This window comes from Arabidopsis lyrata, assembly GCF_000004255.2.
Source record: "Arabidopsis lyrata subsp. lyrata unplaced genomic scaffold ARALYscaffold_4, whole genome shotgun sequence".
Classification (NCBI taxonomy): Eukaryota; Viridiplantae; Streptophyta; class Magnoliopsida; order Brassicales; family Brassicaceae; genus Arabidopsis; species Arabidopsis lyrata.
In genome coordinates this window covers 22,563,271-22,584,549 of record NW_003302552.1, presented here as the reverse complement: position 1 = coordinate 22,584,549, position 21,279 = coordinate 22,563,271, and the positions used below count along the sequence as shown (strand labels likewise).

General features: G+C 36.5%; 7 protein-coding genes and 2 pseudogenes across 8 annotated transcripts; 7 read left to right on the top strand and 2 right to left on the bottom strand.

The window, feature by feature from the left end:
- Positions 1–2,295: 2,295 nt before the first annotated feature.
- LOC9318139 (transcription factor ABA-INDUCIBLE bHLH-TYPE) lies at positions 2,296–4,751 on the top strand. Its single transcript, XM_021028416.1, has one exon. It carries the CDS (start codon positions 2,810–2,812, stop codon positions 4,511–4,513), a length of 1,704 nt encoding a protein of 567 aa, XP_020884075.1. The 5' UTR covers positions 2,296–2,809; the 3' UTR covers positions 4,514–4,751.
- Positions 4,752–5,598: 847 nt separating this feature from the next.
- On the top strand, positions 5,599–6,494 carry LOC9318138 (succinate dehydrogenase subunit 4, mitochondrial). The gene has a single exon (XM_002882026.2). It carries the CDS (start codon positions 5,693–5,695, stop codon positions 6,137–6,139), a length of 447 nt encoding a protein of 148 aa, XP_002882072.1. The 5' UTR covers positions 5,599–5,692; the 3' UTR covers positions 6,140–6,494.
- A 573-nt stretch (positions 6,495–7,067) lies between these two features.
- On the top strand, positions 7,068–9,750 carry LOC9318137 (phosphatidylinositol 4-kinase gamma 4). 2 transcript variants are annotated; one of them, XM_021027450.1, is made up of 3 exons: positions 7,068–7,448; positions 7,594–9,093; positions 9,189–9,750. In XM_021027450.1, the coding sequence occupies exons 2-3, from the start codon at positions 7,774–7,776 to the stop codon at positions 9,567–9,569; spliced, it is 1,701 nt and encodes a 566-aa protein (XP_020883109.1). In that variant the 5' UTR covers positions 7,068–7,448; positions 7,594–7,773; the 3' UTR covers positions 9,570–9,750. The 2 variants fall into 2 exon arrangements, with proteins under 2 accessions (XP_020883109.1, XP_020883110.1); XM_021027451.1 differs by lacking the exon at positions 9,189–9,750 and having other exon boundaries at positions 7,318–8,949; positions 9,006–9,089.
- Positions 9,751–9,824: 74 nt separating this feature from the next.
- Positions 9,825–11,827, top strand: LOC110228963 (putative RING-H2 finger protein ATL21A). Its single transcript, XM_021027452.1, has 2 exons — positions 9,825–10,853; positions 11,314–11,827. Exons 1-2 carry the CDS (start codon positions 10,160–10,162, stop codon positions 11,736–11,738), a joined length of 1,119 nt encoding a protein of 372 aa, XP_020883111.1. The 5' UTR covers positions 9,825–10,159; the 3' UTR covers positions 11,739–11,827.
- Positions 11,828–12,025: 198 nt separating this feature from the next.
- On the top strand, positions 12,026–13,787 carry LOC110229454 (annotated as a pseudogene).
- A 444-nt stretch (positions 13,788–14,231) lies between these two features.
- On the top strand, positions 14,232–15,904 carry LOC9316316 (putative RING-H2 finger protein ATL21C). Its single transcript, XM_021029944.1, has 2 exons — positions 14,232–14,916; positions 15,343–15,904. Exons 1-2 carry the CDS (start codon positions 14,232–14,234, stop codon positions 15,738–15,740), a joined length of 1,083 nt encoding a protein of 360 aa, XP_020885603.1. The 3' UTR covers positions 15,741–15,904.
- Positions 15,905–16,001: 97 nt separating this feature from the next.
- On the bottom strand, positions 16,002–16,725 carry LOC9318136. The gene has a single exon (XM_021029945.1). The coding sequence runs from the start codon at positions 16,619–16,621 to the stop codon at positions 16,217–16,219; it is 405 nt and encodes a 134-aa protein (XP_020885604.1). The 5' UTR covers positions 16,622–16,725; the 3' UTR covers positions 16,002–16,216.
- A 527-nt stretch (positions 16,726–17,252) lies between these two features.
- On the top strand, positions 17,253–18,379 carry LOC9316315 (annotated as a pseudogene).
- A 2,066-nt stretch (positions 18,380–20,445) lies between these two features.
- Positions 20,446–21,216, bottom strand: LOC9318135. Its single transcript, XM_021030086.1, has one exon. The coding sequence runs from the start codon at positions 21,112–21,114 to the stop codon at positions 20,611–20,613; it is 504 nt and encodes a 167-aa protein (XP_020885745.1). The 5' UTR covers positions 21,115–21,216; the 3' UTR covers positions 20,446–20,610.
- Between the last annotated feature and the right edge of the window lie 63 nt (positions 21,217–21,279).

The window sequence follows — 21,279 nt, the reverse complement described above, 5'->3', positions numbered from 1 at the left end:
CCACTTGACCCCACATTTCTCCTCACATTCGCTCTCTGCCATACGTTAGTAAGCCCTACTCTCCTACTCTTATCCATTACTTTTATTTTATTTTATTCGTTACATGATCTCACTAATGTAAAAAAAAAAAAAAAAAAACTCGTTATGAATTTGTTTTAAACTATTTAGTTTATTCAATATAAATATACCAAACTTAAATCAACAAATTAAGTCAAATTTTAATTAGGTTCTCTAAATATCTAAAATGATATATAGAAATTCTTAATGATAGGGCTAATTTTGTGTTGTGACTATATATTCTCTTCAAAACGAAAGAATATTCAAGACAAATACTCAAATAGTATTAAACGAGCCCTAAAAAACACGTTCGGTATTTATGTTACAGTTGTATACTTGATTAAATATATATGAGATAAGAGTTTATTTTTGGTTTTATATATATGAGATATATATATATATATATATAGATATATAGATAAGTTGATAAGTTGGTTTTTTTGCTCTATAAGAAGATAAAGAATTTATATATAAGTTGGTGCGACTTCCAAATTACTCAAAGAGACACCAATCATGGCGTTATGATATCATCTTAATCTACAAAAAAGAGGTCAAATTTTGCATGTCACGTCACAATATTGTACATTATACATACACGTTTTTCTTTGAGTTGGAGCTCCTCTATAATTATAATTTCGGAATTGTTATCACAAAAACGATTGATTCAATTTTTATGACCATATACAAACATGTTGTTTAAACTTTTCCATATTTCATTTTTTAACTTCCGTTTTGGTATTGTGGTGTGTCTTTAGTTTTACATTGATAATTTCGCATTCACAACTCATATAGAATTCGATAACTACTAATCCGAAAAGTAAAATTTTAATTTTTGTATAACGTGTTTTTTTTTTTAACTTTGCAATACTTATCAGTTATCACCAATTTTTAGTGCTATATATATATCATATTATGTATATTAGATATTAAGATCAGATTATAACGTTGATACATGAAGCAAATTAGATCATTAAAATTTTCCAAAGATTGTTGTTCTGGATCAAACTATCACACATCATCACCACTAAGCGAAAGAGAAGATAGGCGGTGAACAAATCCCTGATAATATAAATGGGTAAAAGATTTTCTTTTTTGCATGACATAACTCTTTGTATTCAATTTTTTAACAACGTATTATCAACGTATGCTAAAAAAGAGAGAGTATTTTATTGAATCTCTTTGTTTATTTTTACGTCAATTTTTAATTCTGTCAAACTATTTTAGATTAGTATACGAAAATATTCCCATACAAAACGTGATGAGGCTTATCTCATGCAATAATATTTTAAAACAAGTTATAAATGTAATAATGTAATTATACAAATTAATGTGTTTAAATTAATTGAAATTAAGGCGAGAACACAATTAGAAAATTACAAACACATGAGGCCTAGAAAAGTAGGTTAAAGTCTCACATGTGCTCTCTCTCACAACGAGCGAGACTCCTTTTGTTGAACGTTACTGTTGGGCATGAGATTCACGCAAATCCTATGCGACAAATAATTTTCTTTCCAATTTTAAAACCTAAATAAAGAAAGAAAGTACTGTTTTTATATTGAATTTAAGGACTATTGATAAGAATAATATACCCAGAGTCCTATTAAATAAATGGACCCACGTCAATAACGATGTCTGAAATAACCAAAACCCCACCAGGCAATTCAGACAATATATTTTTGTTTCTTTATGCATGTGAGTTATTTGTATAGGTAGAGGAAAATAAAAACAAACAATTAATTTAGTACTATTTAGTACAGAATAAATTTTAAAATATTTATACCATGTGATCTATACTTCTTAAGTACATTAACATTACTATAATTTGAATCTCTCACGTAGTTAACATACACACGTGTGTACTATTTTTCTTTCTCTAAAATTTACCGAGTGCAAATATAGTTGTTTCACTAATATCACCAATTCACCATCAGTTATTTACTACTTTATGAAATTAATTGGATTTGGTTCAAAGACAAGCGAGATTTAGGGGTATGCGGATCAGAAAAGAAGATAAAGCTTTAATTAATTAGCACTGTAAATTTGCAAAATGCCAACTGGAATGAGAATAAAATTTTTTTTTTTTAATCTTTATTCGGAGAGAAACAATCAAAGTAAGTGATCGTAAAATCAGGAAACAGAGTTTATAATCACAGATTAAATCGGGTTTCTAATTAATTCGAAAGCCTTGGGAAATTCAACCATGGTTAACTTGAATAACCAAAGTAATTAACGTGCATAAGTAACCATGGTTAGGTTTTTAAAAAGAGCTTTCATAGGAACTTCAATTACCCCCTAGCAAGTCTCGTCCTTCTCTCTTCCCTCTCTCTCTCTCTAACTGTATCTTCTTCTGCAACCTCTTGTTTTCATACTCTTTTCTTTTGTCTGTATGACTTTTCTAGTTGCAAAGCTCATTCAAATGTTCAATTTCTTGTAAAAATCAAAGCTTTCTGGAATCTTTCTCCGGTGAGTGTTTTCTTAACCGGCGGTGGCTTCTCTTGAGCGTGACTCATCACTGGGTTTGCATTTTTTTCTGGTGGGTATTCTTCAAATTGTTCAAATTTCCGACCTTTTTCTTCTAGAATTTGGTTACTGGAGAGACTCGAGTTTATATGGTTTCAAGCATCATTGAGTCAATCACTGAGTTGTGTGTAGAAGAAAGGTTTGGTTTTCTCCGTTTAAGTTATTTGAAGTTACAGAGCTTTTCTGGTTTTGGGTTTGGTAGGATTCTGTGTAATCTTGGAGATAAAGAAAGATGAATATTAGTGATGTGGGTTGGGATGATGAAGAGAAATCGGTGGTTATTGCTGTTTTAGGGCATTTAGCTTCTGATTTTCTTCGAGCAAACTCTAATTCGAATCAGAATCTGTTTCTTGTTATGGGAACTGATGATAGTCTGAATAAGAAGCTCTCTAGTCTCGTTGATTGGCCAAACTCGGAGAATTTTAGCTGGAACTACGCTATTTTCTGGCAACAAACCATGTCTAGATCCGGACAACAAGTCTTAGGTTGGGGAGATGGGTGTTGTCGAGAGCCTAATGAGGAAGAGGAATCAAAAGTTGTTAGGTCTTATAATTTTAGCAACATGGGAGTAGAGGAAGAGACATGGCAAGATATGAGGAAGAGAGTTTTGCAGAAGCTTCATAGGTTGTTTGGTGGATCTGATGAAGACAATTATGCTTTGAGTTTAGAGAAAGTTACAGCTACTGAGATTTTCTTCTTAGCTTCCATGTATTTCTTCTTCAATCACGGTGAAGGCGGTCCGGGGAGGTGTTATGCTTCAGGGAAACATGTGTGGCTCTCTGATGCGGTTAACTCTGAGTCTGACTATTGTTTCAGGTCTTTTATGGCGAAATCTGCGGGAATCAGAACGATCGTTATGGTTCCTACTGATGCTGGTGTTCTTGAGCTTGGTTCTGTTTGGTCTTTGCCTGAAAACATTGGCTTGGTTAAGTCTGTTCAAGCTTTGTTCATGAGGAGAGTTACGCAACCATTAATGGTGACTTCAAACACTAACATGAGTGGAGGGATTCACAAGCTTTTCGGGCAGGATTTGAATAACTCGGATCGTGGAGCTCACGCGTATCCTAAGAAGCTAGAAGTGAGAAGAAATTTGGATGAGAGATTCACTCCTCAAAGTTGGGAAGGCTATATTCATAATAAAGGTCCAACATTTGGTTACACACCTCAAATAGAAGATGTGAAAGTGCAAGAGAATGTGAATATGGTTGTAGATGATAACAATTACAAGACGCAGATTGAGTTTGCTGGATCATCAGTAGCTGCTTCTTCTAATCCATCTACAAACACTCAACTAGAAAAATCAGAATCTTGTACAGAGAAAAGACCAGTGAGCTTGTTAGCAGGAGCAGGAACAGTTTCTGTTGTTGATGAGAAGAGACCGCGAAAGCGAGGGAGAAAGCCTGCAAACGGAAGAGAAGAGCCATTGAACCATGTGGAAGCTGAGAGGCAGAGACGCGAGAAGCTTAACCAAAGATTCTACGCTTTACGGTCAGTTGTTCCAAACATTTCGAAAATGGACAAAGCTTCTCTACTTGGAGACGCAATTTCTTACATCAAAGAGCTTCAAGAGAAAGTCAAGATCATGGAAGATGAAAGAGCAGATAACAGCTTATCGGAATCAAACACAAGAACAGTAGAAAGTCCAGAAGTTGACATTCAAGCTATGAATGAAGAGGTTGTTGTAAGAGTAGTCTCACCTTTAGATTCACATCCAGCTTCAAGAATCATACAAGCAATGAGAAACTCAAACGTTAGTCTAATGGAGGCTAAGTTATCGTTAGCTGAAGACACAATGTTTCACACTTTTGTGGTAAAGTCTAACAACGGGACAGATCCATTGACGAAAGAGAAGCTTATAGCAGCGGTTTACCCCGAGAACAGCTCAACGCAGCAGCCATTACCGTCTTCTAGCTCACAGGTTTCTGGTGATATCTAGGTTTCACATGATGGTGAAGCTTTCTATTCTTGTTTTAGTATAGATAACTTTCAGGGTTCAACTAGAAATAGATAAAATTAATCCTTTTTTTCTTTTCTCTTTGTTAGAGTGAAAGGAATCCAGTTTTCGTATATTCCACACTAACGTTATTATACCTATGTCGATCATTAATTCACATACATTTGTATTTTGGGAATATTTTTCCAACTTAAGAAAATCAAATATAGTATGAAAGATATTTGACATTTCTTTCTTTGTATCATATGGATACATTTCATATTCATTTATATTTGTTGTCCATGTGTTAAACTGACATGTGTAGTTTTCTTAGATTCTCATAAACCAAATCACTATTTAATGGATTGAAACGGACTTAATGTAGCAAATTTTTTGCATCAGACATACTAATGTCAAGAACATCTTACATGTTTTTTCTAGTTCAATACTTTTGCAGCAAGGTTGGAATATTTAATGTCATTAGTTTTGTTTGTTTTTTTCCAATTAAGCAAGAGTTATAACTAGTTAAGATTAACCGGGCCTTGTAATCTAGTGGTAAAGGGGTCACAGCTGTGACTTCCGCCACCACGATTCGAAGCACGGCCACTAGCATGTTTACATAGGGGAATTGTCAGCCTCGTGTGATTAGTCCTTGGGCCTAGGAAGCCTTTGAAAGATCCACGGTTATTCAAAAAAAAAAATATATATATATATATATATATAACTAGTTAAGATTTATCCTGTACATTGTTCACGTACATTTGAAATTCTGAAGATTTATCCTGTACATTGTTCACGTACATTTGAAATTCTGAAGTGACACAAATCTTGTATATTGTTCATGAAATATTGATATTTCAAGAGATTGAGCTAAAAATACTATTAAATGAGCTTAAAATATTAGAAATCTATTTATTGATCCACTAGTCCACTACTATGCAATTTGCTCTGATATTAGCTTTTCCATCTCATCTCACATTTTGCTTGGTTACTTTTCCTCTAGTTTTCTATTTTGATTTTGGGCTTCTAGTAATGCTACAAAGCCCAGGACAAAGCCCATATTCGTAAATGCTTCTTCACCTCTACGACGAAGATTGTGCTCCGATTCATTTCACTTAGGGTTATTTCTCCGATCAGATCCGATTTCAGTTCCTTCTCCGTCTGATTCTCTCCTCCACCACGATGTCTCTCCGTCGCACTATCCTCGATCTCCACCGTCAAACCCAGAGAGCCTCTCTCTCAAAGTCTCTACCTTTCTCGATGAGTCACATCTCCTCCGCGTCCGCCGTGAGAAACCCACTGGGAAGAGACATCTCTTCAATCCCATTCGCACTAGCCCAGAAACTGAAACCAGAGTCAACCAATCTGGTCACCGATCGTTCGATATCGTCTTCTATTGGGCAATCTGATGTCAACAAGGCAGCCAAATTCTCGCGTCTCTCGTCTTCTCGAGGTTACACTAACGCCTCTTTCTTACGCAAAATCCCTATACTCTTTCACATACATGAAGGAATGGAAGAGATTTTGGCGGATTATGTTCACCAAGAAATGACAAGGAATTTGATGGTGATCTCTTTGGGACTGTTCCAGATTATCGTTATCAAAGATATTGTCTTGTTTCTTCTCTGAAACATCTTTTGGGATCTAAGGAACACTCACTCGATCATCACCTGTTAATGAATAGTGGGCTAAAAAAAAAAAAGTCTTTCCTTTTATCTTCTTTGTTTTATGAATAAGAACATGATGCAATATCGCATCGTTTTACCTTGAAGCTTCCGTTGTGTGTTGGTTCAGTTTATGGGTTTTTTTCTTTCTTTCAAGTTTGGTGTATTTGTAAGGCTTAAGTGGAATTGTAAGTCTGTTTTGCTTTCCTGTTTTGAGTCAGGAGTATTGTTCCTGAGGCTTTGAAGACTATTTTAAGCTTTTGATTGAATAACGAAACCTTTACTCAGCTTTGATCACAATTGCTAGTTGTGGCTGTAAACATAGTAGAGCATTAATGTAATCTGCAGTGTTTGGTCACTATGTTTGCATTGCTAGTTATGGCTGTAAACATAGTAGACTTTAATCACACAAGTGTTTGCATTTCTTTATTCGAAATCTAGCTTTAATGTAATCTGCAGTTTGAGAGACTCGGGTAAGCTGTTGTAGATCAACGATTGAGTTTGATAGTAGAAAGATGTGGTTTTTGGATTATTTACAACTGCTGAAAGGTTTTCTTGTTTTTGGATCTGGTGTGATCCTCTTGGGTGATGAAGACTGTCAAGAAGTCACATACAGAGAATTCTCGATGTTACTTTTGATCAAACAAACATGAGATCTCAAAGAAATAAGCTATGCTAGCAAATTGAGTCTTATTAGATGTGCATGAACCTGGTTAACAATGCAACCGTACCAATATTCATGCTCAATAGCTGAAACGTTGAATAGAACAGAGAGATCTGAAAACGAATTAAAGACCCAACTCTTAATCTGTAGGCCCATATGAGTTACGATTGTACTGGTTCATTGACTCGGAAACTTCCGTAACCAAAGTCTTAAAACCCATCCTAAGCCTAAACGGTGATATAATGACGATATTAACCCCTAAGTCTCTCTGGCTTGGTTTCCACTCCAAGGTAAAAAGTTATGGAAAAATGAATATTACCGTAAAAGGGTAAAAATCAACGAAACTGCCGTACACCATTGACAATAATAAACAAAGGAAAAGTGAACATAAAAGAAGAAGAAGCTTCATTGTACGCAAAGGAGGTGGAGACACGTGTCCTTCCTACCACTTTCCTTTTGAAAAACCTCTCTCTTTCCTCTAAAGTCTTTGACCATTGCGAGCTCTTTCGTACGCCATTGGATTTAACCCTAAAAACTCTCTATTATTGGATTGGATCATCGATAAAGCTCCACGCCTTGTCCCAATTTCCTCTTTGGTTCTTTCCTTCTGGTAAGAATCCGCTCTCTCTTTTATTTTATGGTAGGTCATCGACGACATCAATTGGTTCTCCTCTTCTCTCGATTTGATTCACCTGTAGCAATCAATCAATCAACCTCTGATCTGTTTAGGTTTGATCTCCTCTGTTTTTTCCTAGGGCTTGTTGTTGTTCTTGTTGTTTCTGCAATAAGAAGAAGAAGAAGAAGAAGAAGAAGCGATGAATTTGGGATTTTAGGGATTATTGCGGTTTTTGTATATAAGCTTGCGGGATTTTGTATCGAATCCTGTTTTTTTCCGTAACAATTTCTTAGATTTCTCCAAGAATTGAAAAGAAAGGATGTCATCAGCTGGTGTTGCGTTAAGTCCGGTTCGTAGCGAGCCATTGATTATGCCTCTGGTTCGTGCCAATTCTTGTGCTGATTCTTACCCTGACGATACCATCATGATTTACCTTACACTTCCCGGGACGGTGATACCGATGCGTGTGCTTGAGTCTGATTCCATTGAGTCTGTTAAGCTTCGGATTCAGTCTTATCGCGGCTTTGTTGTGAGGAATCAGAAGCTTGTTTTCGGTGGACGAGAGCTAGCTAGAAGCAATTCTAATATGCGTGATTACGGTGTTAGTGAAGGGAATATTCTTCACTTGGTTCTTAAGCTCTCTGATCTTCAGGTTCTTGATGTTAAGACTACCTGTGGGAAACACTGCAGGTTTCATGTCGAGAGAGGCAGAAACATTGGTTATGTGAAGAAGCAGATTTCTAAAAAGCGTGGAGACTTTGTTGATCCTGATGAACAGGAACTTCTTTACGAAGGTGAGAAGTTGGAAGACCAGAGTCTTATTAATGACATTTGCAGAAACGATGACTCGGTTTTGCATCTGCTTGTGCGGAGATCTGCTAAAGTTCGAGCTAAACCGGTGGAGAAGAACTTTGAGTTGTCTATTGTTGCCCCACAAGCAAAAGATAAGAAAGGTCGTGAAGCTGACAGAATTGTGCCACCAAAAAAGCTCTCTTTGGAGCCGGTAATTGTTAACTCCAAGGCTAAAGTACCTCTGGTGGTTAAAGATATGATTAAGTCTGCTTCTGATGGACTAAAAAGTGGGAATTCTCCGGTCAGGTCAAGAGAAGGCACGGGAGGAGCTTATTTCATGCAGGGTCCATCAGGCAACAAATTTGTTGGTGTGTTTAAGCCAATAGATGAGGAACCAATGGCTGAAAACAATCCACAGGGTTTACCACTTTCGCCAAACGGTGAAGGTTTGAAGAAAGGAACAAAGGTTGGAGAAGGTGCATTAAGGGAAGTCGCTGCTTACATTTTGGATCATCCCAAAATTGGAAACAGATCTATGTCTGGTGAAGAGATAGGTTTTGCTGGTGTACCTCCCACAGCTATGATTGAATGTCTGCATCCTGGGTTTAACCATCCCAAAGGAATCAAAACCAAGATCGGGTCACTTCAGATGTTTACCGAGAACGATGGCAGCTGTGAAGATATGGGTCCACTTTCATTTCCAGTTGAAGAAGTTCATAAGATTTCTGTGCTGGATATTAGACTGGCCAATGCAGACAGACATGGTGGGAACATTTTGATGACCAAGGACGAAAACGGAAAGCTTGTTTTGGTTCCTATAGACCATGGATACTGCTTGCCTGAAAGCGTAAGTTCTCTTACTCTTTTTCTATTCTTTCTTTGATTCAGTTTTGTTTATATTGTTGACATTGTCATGAAACTAACTTTTGTTTCCTACAACAGTTTGAAGACTGCACGTTTGAGTGGCTATATTGGCCACAAGCCCGGAAACCGTACTCTGCAGAGACTCGAGACTACATAAGATCACTGGATGCAGAGGAAGATATCGATCTACTGAAGTTCCATGGATGGAAAATGCCGGCAGAGACGGCTCGAACGCTCAGAATCTCAACGATGCTACTGAAGAAAGGAGTGGAAAGAGGACTAACAGCATTTGAGATTGGAACCATAATGTGCAGAGAAACACTTAGCAAGAAGTCTCTAGTGGAGGAAATGGTAGAGGAAGCTCAAGAAGCGGTGCTTCCAGGGACGAGCGAAGCTGCATTCCTCGAAGCTCTTTCCGATGTGATGGATTACCATCTCGATCACTCTCAGGAACACTAAAATTGGTTCTTGTTTAACTCAAAACTCTGGTATATACTCTTTGGTTTGCTTTTTATAAACCTGTTGGCTTTTGTATTTTTTAAACTCTTTCATTTCTGTCATTCTTTGGACATGTTCAAGGTGTTTTGTTAACTTCACTCAGACATATTTCATGGTAATGACAATTTAAGTGTTTACAATAGTTTTCTCTCTTTGTAACATTTGGCTCTTTTCTACGCTATACATGTCTCTCTGTTAAGAAGCAATGAATTGAGATCAAAACCCAAAACTGTCACTAAAGTCAGTCCTTAACTCTTTCTTCAAACCTTACAAACTCTTTCAGGAACTTCAAAAGCCAAATCGATGGGAAAGAGTCAGAGGAATAAGCAAAAAGATGAGCAGAATCAATTCACAATCGTTACTTTCATATTAAATCCGCTCCTCCTGTAGCACAAGGTTTGTTTGTTAGCGAGCATCATCTAAAGAGAACAAGTACGACCTTTCTATAGATCCTCCGACTAAAAAAGATAGATCTCTCTCAAGTTTGAACTATTTATATTAAGGGAAATAATAACAAGTCTTCATGTCCCTCCCATTACCAAAACCACAATATGACTTTCTCAAAACAACTCTTTCTTTACCTCTTCTTCCTCTTCCCTCTCCTACACGCTTCACACACAAATCAATGCTCTTCTTCCTCGTGCGGTCTTGACGATGTCCATGTCCGTTTCCCTTTTTGGTTACTCTCGAAACAACAGGAGTTCTGTGGCCATGCCGGATTTAATCTTCAATGCACAAGTAGTCTCACGACAGCTCTCAAGCTTCCTAATTTCGGAACATTTCTTGTCCGAGAGATCGACTATATAAGCCAGCAGATTCGTCTCCATGACCCTGAAAGTTGCTTGGCAAGAAAGCTTTTGACCTTTGACATATCAGGATCCCCTTTCTCTGCTCTCTACCTTGCCAGCTACACGTTCTTGAGCTGTCCTAATGAGGTAGCAAAGTCGTCCAGGTTTGACTCCATCCCATGTTTAGGCAATTCAACGACCTCGTTCTTGGCTACAACTAGTTTGGATCTCGCAAAATCTATGCTGCCTTCTTGTCAGATCGTCAAGACATCAACTATTCCGGTTTCTCGGCGAGTTACTGCCGGAAAATCAAGATTCTCGACTGATGTCAACGATAAAGACCTTTGGCTGAAATGGGATTCACCAAGTTGTAGCAATTGTGAGAGGGATTATTTGAGATGTGGATTCATAAGCAATACTTCTCTCCAAGTCAAATGCTTCCCATTTGAAAAATCCGGTACCAATTACTCCAATTCTTTCTCTTCTTAGGTCTTATTACTTCATTAATAGTTGCGGAACCTTCAAATTGAAGGAATCTTTGATTATTGGGGGGTTTTGCAAATAATTATCCACTCATTAAACAACTAGACAAAAAATCTAGTAGGCATTACATTTGACATTGAGCCATTGACTATTGATTAGTTAATTATTTAATTACATTTTTCAAAAGATCAAATCCAATCTTTTCATGTCACACGTTAGAATGTCGTACTCTGTATATAAACCCCTTAAATTTTTTTATTTATTTTATAAACCCTTATATTACGAATATAAAAGAATAATATGTAAACATGACGTATTGTTTATTAATGTGTGCTAGTTGGTTGTGTTATCACCAGTTTTGTTGAAAACAAAGATAAAACAATACGTACATGGTGGACTAATTAAATTGATCTTTGGAAACATGATTTTGGCAGGCAACAACAACACGAGACTACAAGTGCTTAAAATTATGATCCTGAGCATAATTGGACCGGTCATGATCTTTGCTACGTGTATTGCAATCGGAGTTTGCACCTCTGAAAGATTCGCTTCCCGGATACAACGCAACGTGGCTATCGCCGCCTTGCAGCCAAACGAGGTTATAATCACGACGGGCCTTGACGAGTCTACAATAGAATCATATAAGAAAATGGAATTAGGAGAGAGTAGAAGATTACCGGGAACTAATGATATTGTTTGCCCCATTTGTTTATCGGAGTATGTTAGCAAAGAGACCGTGCGGTGCATACCGGAATGTGATCATTGCTTCCACATTGAATGTATAGATGTGTGGCTTAAGATTCATGGTTCATGTCCTCTTTGTCGGAATTCTCCTTCTCCAGCGCGTCAAGCTAGCTGATTAAGATTGTAGTGGATGTAATAGCCGATTATATTTGTTTACAATTCACTTTTTTTACACTTTTGATTATAGTTATACTCTTATCTTTATTTCAAGCTTTGTTTATGTATTGCAAAAACTAACCATACTGAAAAAGATGCATAGCAAAAGAAGTATCTTTATCTATGCAAAGAAAAAGTGACAAGAGAGGATATTAATAGATGTGATCTTAAACCATATGGTCTATTATTTAGTATACATGAAATTTGTACTTTGAATCCAATTTCAAAATTTTTTTGGTGATAAGATATTAATTCTTAAAGATTCCAATAAACTGGGTTTATGATTATGTAGTTTATCCAACGACATATTCCATTTATAGAATTGGAACATACACACTTCCTTGACTTTTCTTCTAAAAAACGTAGACTTCTCTGAATGGGAATGGTTAAACTCTTTAACAGAATCTTCGTTTAATATCAACTAGTAATAACATTTTCCTTAGTACATCAAACAACATTATGACATTTCCAAAACAACTTTTCCCTTTATTTTTCGTCCTCTGCTTCCTCTTCCCTCTCCGACAGGCCTCAAAGACTAATAAATGTTCTTCTTCTATTTCGAGACCACACAGATGTGGACCCTTAGAAGTCCCCATCCGATTCCCTTTCTGTGACCATGCGCGATTCAGTATCCTCTGCACCAATCTCAAAAATACAGTCCTAGAACTTCCTATGTCCGGAATATTTTTTGTTCAGTATATCGACTACATAAAGCAACAGATTTAATTATATCAACGACCCTGATAACTGTTTGGCTAAACGGCTTTTAACCTTCAATATTTCAGGATCTCCTTTCTCTCCTCGCTTTGATATCTTATACACGTTCTTGACTTGTCCTAATGAGGCCGTGTTACCGTCTTGGTATCCGTCCATTTCTTGCCTAAGCAATTCTACTTCCTCCTTCTTCGCCACACCTAATCTTACTCTTGCACAGTCTATGCTTCCTTCTTGTCAGATCGTGAAGAGATTACATGTTCCGGTTAATTCGCCGTTTAGAGAAACAAGATTCTCGAGTTACTTCAACAATCAAAGCCTCGTGTTGAAGTGGGACTCGCCTGATTGCAGAGATTGTGAGATAGATAACTTGAGATGTGGATTCAAGAACAAAGCCTCCCTCGGAGTAAAATGCTTTGGTGCTAAAAAATCCGGTACGAACTCACTTTTTTTATTCCCTTGTTCTTCATTCCTTGTGACCCAAGATAACTCCATTAATGGGTAAGGATGAAGAAGATGCACTCTGTTTTCGTCAACTCCAAGAAATATTTAGGTTTACGTTTTCCAAGTAAATTATTTACTCAATAAGCAAGTATCGGAAAAGCATAATTGGACTATTGATTATTTAATTGCGTTTTAAGAAAATTTCAAATCCAATATATTATTTCCCCTCAACTACGGAAGTATTCTCAACCACGCGCAAATTACTCCGTTGGAAGCCTAAGTCCCATCGGCAGTGTACGTAGTAGAAAGCGAACCAAAACCGTTTTTGTTGATTGGAAACCTAATTAAGTCTCAACTCTTTTTTTCATTAATGGGCACTTGGCAGGTCATATAAGCAGTGGAGTAGTAGCAGTACTTATAATTTTGTCCATAATCGGAGGAGCCCTCCTCTTTGCTGCTTGTATCTGTATGTTCTGTATGTGCAACTCCCGGAGGTTCAATTCTCCGAGCGGACAACCAATAGAGGTTATGGCCAGGAGGGGTCTTGACCAATCTACAATAGAAACATACAAGACAATGGAGTTGGGAGAAAGTAGAATGTATTGATGTGTGGCTCAAGATTCATGGTTCATGCCCTCTTTGTCGGAACTCAAGCGCGTGAAGGAAATGCTGAAATGTATGAACGTGTTATCGAATGCCACTAATTATTGTGTTCTTTAACAAACAAACAAAAAATTATTGTGTGTTTTTAATAAACGTATGAAGATTATGTGATTGTTTAAGGATTAACGATATCGTTTGTCATATTTGTTTATCAGACTACGTTTATGCGAGCAAATATATTTTATGATTCAGGGATTCTAATCTCGAAGGGATTTAAAATCCAAGATGGATACTACTATGATCACGACGAGGATTTTTGCAACTGTGTGGCGATTGGATCTAAGATTTTATGTCATCTTTCTTATAAAAAAATCATTTTAAATTATTATCAACCATTGGTCTATGTAGTATACATGAAATTTAAATTATTCATTTTCAAAAAACTTGTTGGTGATAAAATTAATATCAGCTGTTTTCTTATAAATTCCAATATCGTTGGGTTTATGATTTATAGTAGTTGTTATACAATCAAATGACACATTCCATTTATGGAACGTACACTACTTCTTTTGACTTTTCTTCTAAAAAGGTAGACTTTTCTGACTTTCTTAACTACGTATAAGAATGGTTAAACTCTTTAATAAATTTTCGTTTAATACTGGTAACATTTTCGATAGTATCGAATAACATTATGACATTCTCAAAACAACTTTTCACTTTAATTTTCCTCTTCCTCTTCCTCTTCCCTCTCCGACACGCCTCAAACCCTAATAAATGTTCTTCTTCTTTTTCAAGGCCACTCAGATGTGGACCCTTAGATGTCCCCATTCGTTTTCCTTTCTGTGACCATGCACAATTCAATCTCCACTGTACCGATCTCAATAAGACAGTCCTAGAACTTCCTATGTCCGGAACATTTCTTGTCCATGATATCGACTACAGAAGGCAAAAGATTTATATCAACGACCCTGAAAACTGTTTGGCTAAACGGCTTTTAACCTTCAATATTTCAGGATCTCCTTTCTCTCCTCGCTTCGAGATCTTCTACACATTCTTGACTTGTCCTAATGAGGTCGTGTTGCCGTCTTGGTATCCATCCATTCCTTGCCTAAGCAATTCTACTTCATCCTTCTTCGCCACGTCTAATTTTGCTCTTGCACAGTCTATGCTACCTTCTTGTCAGATCGTGAAGAGATTACATGTTCCCTCTAATTCGCCATTTGGAGAAACAAGATTCTCGAGTTACCTCAACAATCAAAACCTCCTGTTGGAGTGGGACTCGCCTGATTGCAGAGGTTGTGAGGTAGATTACTTGAGATGTGGATTTAAGAACAAGGCATCCCTCGAAATCAAATGCTTTGATGCTAAAAAATCCGGTACTAACTCAATCGTTTTCTCTTGCTCTTTTTTTTTTTTTTTCCCTTACGATCCAAAAGAACTCCATTGATGGTAAGGATGAAGAAGAGGTTATCTGTTTTGGTGGAAATTTTCAACCTCAAGTTATTTTCTTTAGGTTAAGATTTTTTCAAGTTTTGAAAAATCATAGTAGGATTTAAATTTGACATGAGGAAATAACTCTTGATTATTACTATAGGATTTAAATTTGACATGAGGAAATAACTACCTTTTAACAAATCCAATATTTTACACCAACTACGGAAGTATCTCTCATTCCACACGCAAAAATTAAAATGTCCGACTCCGTGTAACGCCTTAGTGACACTACTAGCATGGCATTTGATCTAATCTAAGTAAACTTTATTTTTATTGATGGTTTAAAACTTTAATTGGCTTTTTGACAGGTCATTTAAGTAGTGGAGTACTGGTACTAGTTATAAGCTTGTCAGCAGTCACCGTCTTTGTCTTTCCTACTTGTATCGCTATCCGCCTTTACAACTCCGAAAGCTTCGATTCCCTAGCTATCGCAGCCGCGACCGTGATGCAGCAGCCAAGAGAGGTTATGACCACGAGGGGTCTCGACCAATCTACGATCGAAACATTCAAGAAAATGGAGTTGGGAGAAAGTAGGAGGATTTCCGGGACTAATGGTATTGTATGTCCGATTTGTTTATCAGAGTATGCAAGCAAAGAGACCGTACGGTTCATACCGGAATGTGACCATTGCTTTCACGTGAAATGTATTGATGTATGGCTCAAGATTCATGGTTCGTGTCCTCTTTGTCGGAACTCACGTGCGTGAAGGAAATGCTGAAATGTTTGAAGTCTTCAACGTTTTGATGAATGTCACTAATTTATTATGTGTTTTATGGAGTGAATATTTATGTTCTTGACTAACGATTAATGATATGATTATATTCAATGTTGTGTCGATGAATGTGTTACTATAATTACAGGAACGAGAGATGCTTCATTGCCAAAGATTTGAAGTTTCACAAACACATTTTACTGTATTAACGAATTTGATCAACACAGACTCCTTAATTACTTTTGCTAAAGTTGCTAAATCAACCTCTCCACAAGTTTATATGCTAATCATTCAAAATTTCAATTGTAAACAACCGTCAAACGTTTTCGTTTCTTTTACAAAAAAATAAAAATACAAGACACACAGTTTTTTTTATTTATTTTGTCCTCAAATACAATTATTAAGAAAATTAATTAAACAGAGATTAGCAAAAATTAACAACCTGGAATTGATCATCATCAGCAATCACATCAATCATCTTCACCTTCGTCAATCGTCCATCGTAGCTGCTTACTAGATCTGCTCGGTTCCTCCGTCGCAGCATCATCCACCGGTAAATCTGATGCCAGATTTGAGAGAGAAGAAGACGACGAAAGCGATTGGAGATTAGAAGAAGACGACGATGAGGAGAAGAGATTCATAGCCATGATGTTGCCTTCGCTCCAAGACCGTCGGATCGGAAACGAAATGCTCTCTGAGCTTCCGTGGCGGCGACAAGACGGCGGCCGTCGTTGATTTTGATTTTTCCCAGCGCCGCTTGATTTATCGTGGAGAGCACATCCGCAGTTTTTGTGGTAAGGACGCCGCTCGATGGCGGAATCAAGGCCGGAGATACAACCTTCGAAGATGCTGCGGAATATTCCGTCGGCGGCCATCGTTTGGCTAATTCTCCGATATCGAGATCCGGTGGAGAAGAATAAGGATCTGAATCTTTCGTTAAACTCGATTTTAACTATTTATTGTCAGATATTTGTGTGTAAATAGTTTTGGGCTTTATATTTATTTGATAAGCCCAATAAGGCATAATCTGACGGCATTTTAGATGCCAGCCTGGCATTATTTTAAAACGATGCGTTAGATATCTCTCTAAGCCATCAGGTGAAACGACGACGTTACGATTTTCACTGAACAACGGCGTGAGTTTGCCAGCCTGGCTTAAGCTAAACGACGCCGTTATGGCTTCGCTGCCTATAAAGATGCCAATTTGAAATAACTCGTTGGAGGTAAATAGATGAGAGAGGAACTAAGAAAAAGCGTCTTGGAGAGTGTGCAATTTCACTTTAGGCGATCGTGTCTCCAATGGCCGGGAGATCCGAACGAAGATCTAGGTTTAGGGACCTCCGTCGATGCTCGTTCCCGGTGATTGTGGCGTTTCTCTGCTTTCTCGCGTCGTCCACCTTTCTCTCTCAGCTACATATATACTTCACATCCACTCATCGTTTGATTTGTACAGCAGAGGTAATGTCATTAGTAATACTTATTGTTCTTATGATGAGGGTCATGAAATGATATACTCTGAATAGTTTGATCCTTTTCTACTGTAGCAGAGTTCTTGATGCGGTTAGAGATGTGGACCAAATGGTGGCTACTATGACAACTACGCTGAGAGAAATACTACAAGTAACTAGAGAAGAACTCGCGTACATAAAAGCTTGTATAGAATTCTTGTCTCTGCTGGCTTCCAGAACACTACCAGATGCGCCTGACTCTAGAGTATTATCTCCTACCTGCACCAATGAGAAATTTTCCTAGAAGGGAGAATTTGGAGAACCCAAATCATTACCACTACGCCCTCTTCTCTGATAATGTATTGGCGTACCCTAATTACAAGTCAATGCTTAATCTCTTGAGGTTCTACATCTCAATAATCTTCCCCAAGTTAGAGAAAATCCTGCTTCTTGACGATGACGACGTGGTTGTTCAGAAGGATTTAACTCCCCTGTGGTCCATAGATCTTAAAGGGAAAGTGAATGGTGCAGTAGAAACCTGCGGTGTCACTTTTCATCGCTTGGACACTTACTTAAACTTCAGTGATCAACACATTTCAGACAACTCTGAAAGAATGGAAAAAGAACAACATAACCGAAGCTTATCATTTTTGGCAAAAACTGGTTAGCTCTTCTTCTTGATACTTGATACTCATCATTCATCTCCAAATGCAGATTAAGTTATAATCGATCCGTCATTTATCTGTTTTGCAGAATGAAAATCAGACTCTGTGGGAACTTGAAACTTTGCCAGTTGGGCTCATAATGTTCTACAATCTGACTTTACCGCTTGAGAGAAAATGGCACTTACTTGGATTGGGTTATGATAAAGAAATTGATGAAAAGGAGATTGCAAACTCAGCTGTTATACATTTCAATGGACCTTTAAAACCATGGAAAGAGCTGGGAGTGACCAAGTATCAGCCATATTTTGTAGGTTTCGTTTGCCTACAAAATATGGCTGATATACTCAGCTGTTATACATTTCTTTTGTAGGTTCCGTTTGCCTTGATGGCCTCCCTGTATCAGTTTCGTTGATTTATATGCAAAAAAAAAAAAAAAAAAAGAAAAAAGTATCAGCCATATTGGACTAGGTACATCAACTTTGATCATCCCTACCTCTTTAGTTGCAGGCTGTTTCAGTGAAGAAGGCAACCTTGTTAGATACATAATGCATATATGTAAGTAATGATTGTCAAGGTATAAAACATCTATAGAATGAATACTCTAAAGTGATCCATATGAAAGTTGCCTTTATATTGATGTACAAACTATCTTCTAGCTTGGTTGTTGTGTTTAGGGGTTTGGCTCATTTTGACTTGAAATGACTAAAAGATTCATATTTGGAAGACTTACTAAAGTACCAATAAGAGCTTTGAAATGCCATGTTTAAATACACTTATAAAAAAAAAAACATTTAAAAAAAAAAACAAGTGTTAAAAATTTAATAATGTGTAAACCATATTGAACCTAGAACATCTCTTAGGGGTTTGGATGATGTATCCAATTAGTTTACACAAAATTAAAAAAATTAACACTTATAAAAAAAACAAAAAAAAAACAAAATATTTTTTAGTAAAAAAACAAGTGTTAAAAATTTAATTAAGTGTAAACCATATTGAACCTAGAACACCTCTTAGGAGTTTGGATGATGTATCCAATTAGTTTACACAAAATTAAAATATTTAACACTTATCATACCCACAAAAAAAAATAAAACAAAACATTTATAAAAAAACAAGTGTTAAAGATTTAATTAAGTGTAAACCATATTGAACCTAGAACACCTCTTAGGGGTTTGGATGATGTATCCAATTAGTTTACACAAAATTAAAAAAATTAACACTTATAAAAAACAAAAAAAAAACAAAACATTTATAAAAAACAAGTGTTAAAAATTTAATTATGTGTAAACCATATTGAACCTAGAACACCTCTTAGGGGTTTGGATGATGTATCCAATTAGTTTACACAAAATTAAAAAAATTAACACTTATAAAAAAAACAAAAAAAAAAACAAAATATTTTTTAGTAAAAAAACAAGTGTTAAAAATTTAATTAAGTGTAAACCATATTGAACCTAGAACACCTCTTAGGGGTTTGGATGATGTATCCAATTAGTTTACACAAAATTAAAATATTTAACACTTATCATAAAAACAAAAAAAAATAAAACAAAACATTTATAAAAAAACAAGTGTTAAAGATTTAATTAAGTGTAAACCATATTGAACCTAGAACACCTCTTAGGGGTTTGGATGATGTATCCAATTAGTTTACACAAAATTAAAAAAATTAACACTTATAAAAAACAAAAAAAAACAAAACATTTATAAAAAACAAGTGTTAAAAATTTAATTATGTGTAAACCATATTGAACCTAGAACACCTCTTAGGGGTTTGGATGATGTATCCAATTAGTTTACACAAAATTAAAAAAATTAACACTTATAAAAAAAACAAGAAAAAAACAAAACATTTTTTAGTAAAAAAACAAGTGTTAAAAATTTAATTAAGTGTAAACCATATTGAACCTAGAACACCTCTTAGGGGTTTGGATGTTGTATCCAATTTGTTTACACAAAATTAAAATATTTAACACTTATAAAAAACAAAATAAAAAACTCAAAACATTAAAAAAAAAATTAAAATACTAAAATCAAAATATTTCTTAAGAGAAAAGAGAAGAAAAGGAAATTAAAAGAGGTACCTTGTTCGACTAATAGAAGAAATAACTTACAGGGAACAAGTGTCGTTGATGATAGTGTTTGTCCACAAATTTAGTAGGCGATAATTTCCAATAGGCTGAAATTGAATAAAACGAAGAAAGGAGTCAATATTGGTTGAGAGGGATAAATAATTAACTTAGAAACATAAGAAAATAAAGAAAAGCTGAGAGGATTTTGGAGATTACTTACAAGTCAAGAAAGAGAGAATTATGAGATTGGTGTTATTGTTGAGTCATAACTGCATAAACTCTAATTTAAACACACAAGGAGGACTGTGATTGTGAACGACAATTGGGCCTTCTTCTCTCCGGTGATAGGGTTTGTGGAGATTATGATCGACGCATGCTGCGGCCTCTCATCCACCGCCACGGCAAGTATCGTTGAGAACAATCGACTAAAAGTAAAAATTCATACGAAAATAGTTGCGATTCAAAGCTTTAGAAGAACACGAAAAGATATGCTTGCTTTAGAACTTTCTCTCTCGGGATACAATTTTGCTTATGCTTGCTTTAGAACTTTCTCTCTCGGGATACAATTTTGATTTCTCTCGAAGAAGTAAAAAGAGACTACGACTATATTTATAAGCAGAGGAGATGTTAGGTCGTTTCGGAAAAACAAAAAGGAAATTTCTTTTATACACATGTTATATTAAAATATGGAAATCACTCGATCAATAAAAAAGGAAATTTCTTTTATACATGTTACCAAAAAGAAAAAGGAAATTGTTACGTTTTTGTTACGACGTCGTTTAGGAGTAATGACGACGTCAATCGTCCATCGTAGCTGCTTACTAGATCTGCTCGGTTCCTCCGTCGCAGCATCATCCACCGGTAAATCTGATGCCAGATTTGAGAGAGAAGAAGACGACGAAAGCGATTGGAGATTAGAAGAAGACGACGATGAGGAGAAGAGATTCATAGCCATGATGTTGCCTTCGCTCCAAGACCGTCGGATCGGAAACGAAATGCTCTCTGAGCTTCCGTGGCGGCGACAAGACGGCGGCCGTCGTTGATTTTGATTTTTCCCAGCGCCGCTTGATTTATCGTGGAGAGCACATCCGCAGTTTTTGTGGTAAGGACGCCGCTCGATGGCGGAATCAAGGCCGGAGATACAACCTTCGAAGATGCTGCGGAATATTCCGTCGGCGGCCATCGTTTGGCTAATTCTCCGATATCGAGATCCGGTGGAGAAGAATAAGGATCTGAATCTTTCGTTAAACTCGATTTTAACTATTTATTGTCAGATATTTGTGTGTAAATAGTTTTGGGCTTTATATTTATTTGATAAGCCCAATAAGGCATAATCTGACGGCATTTT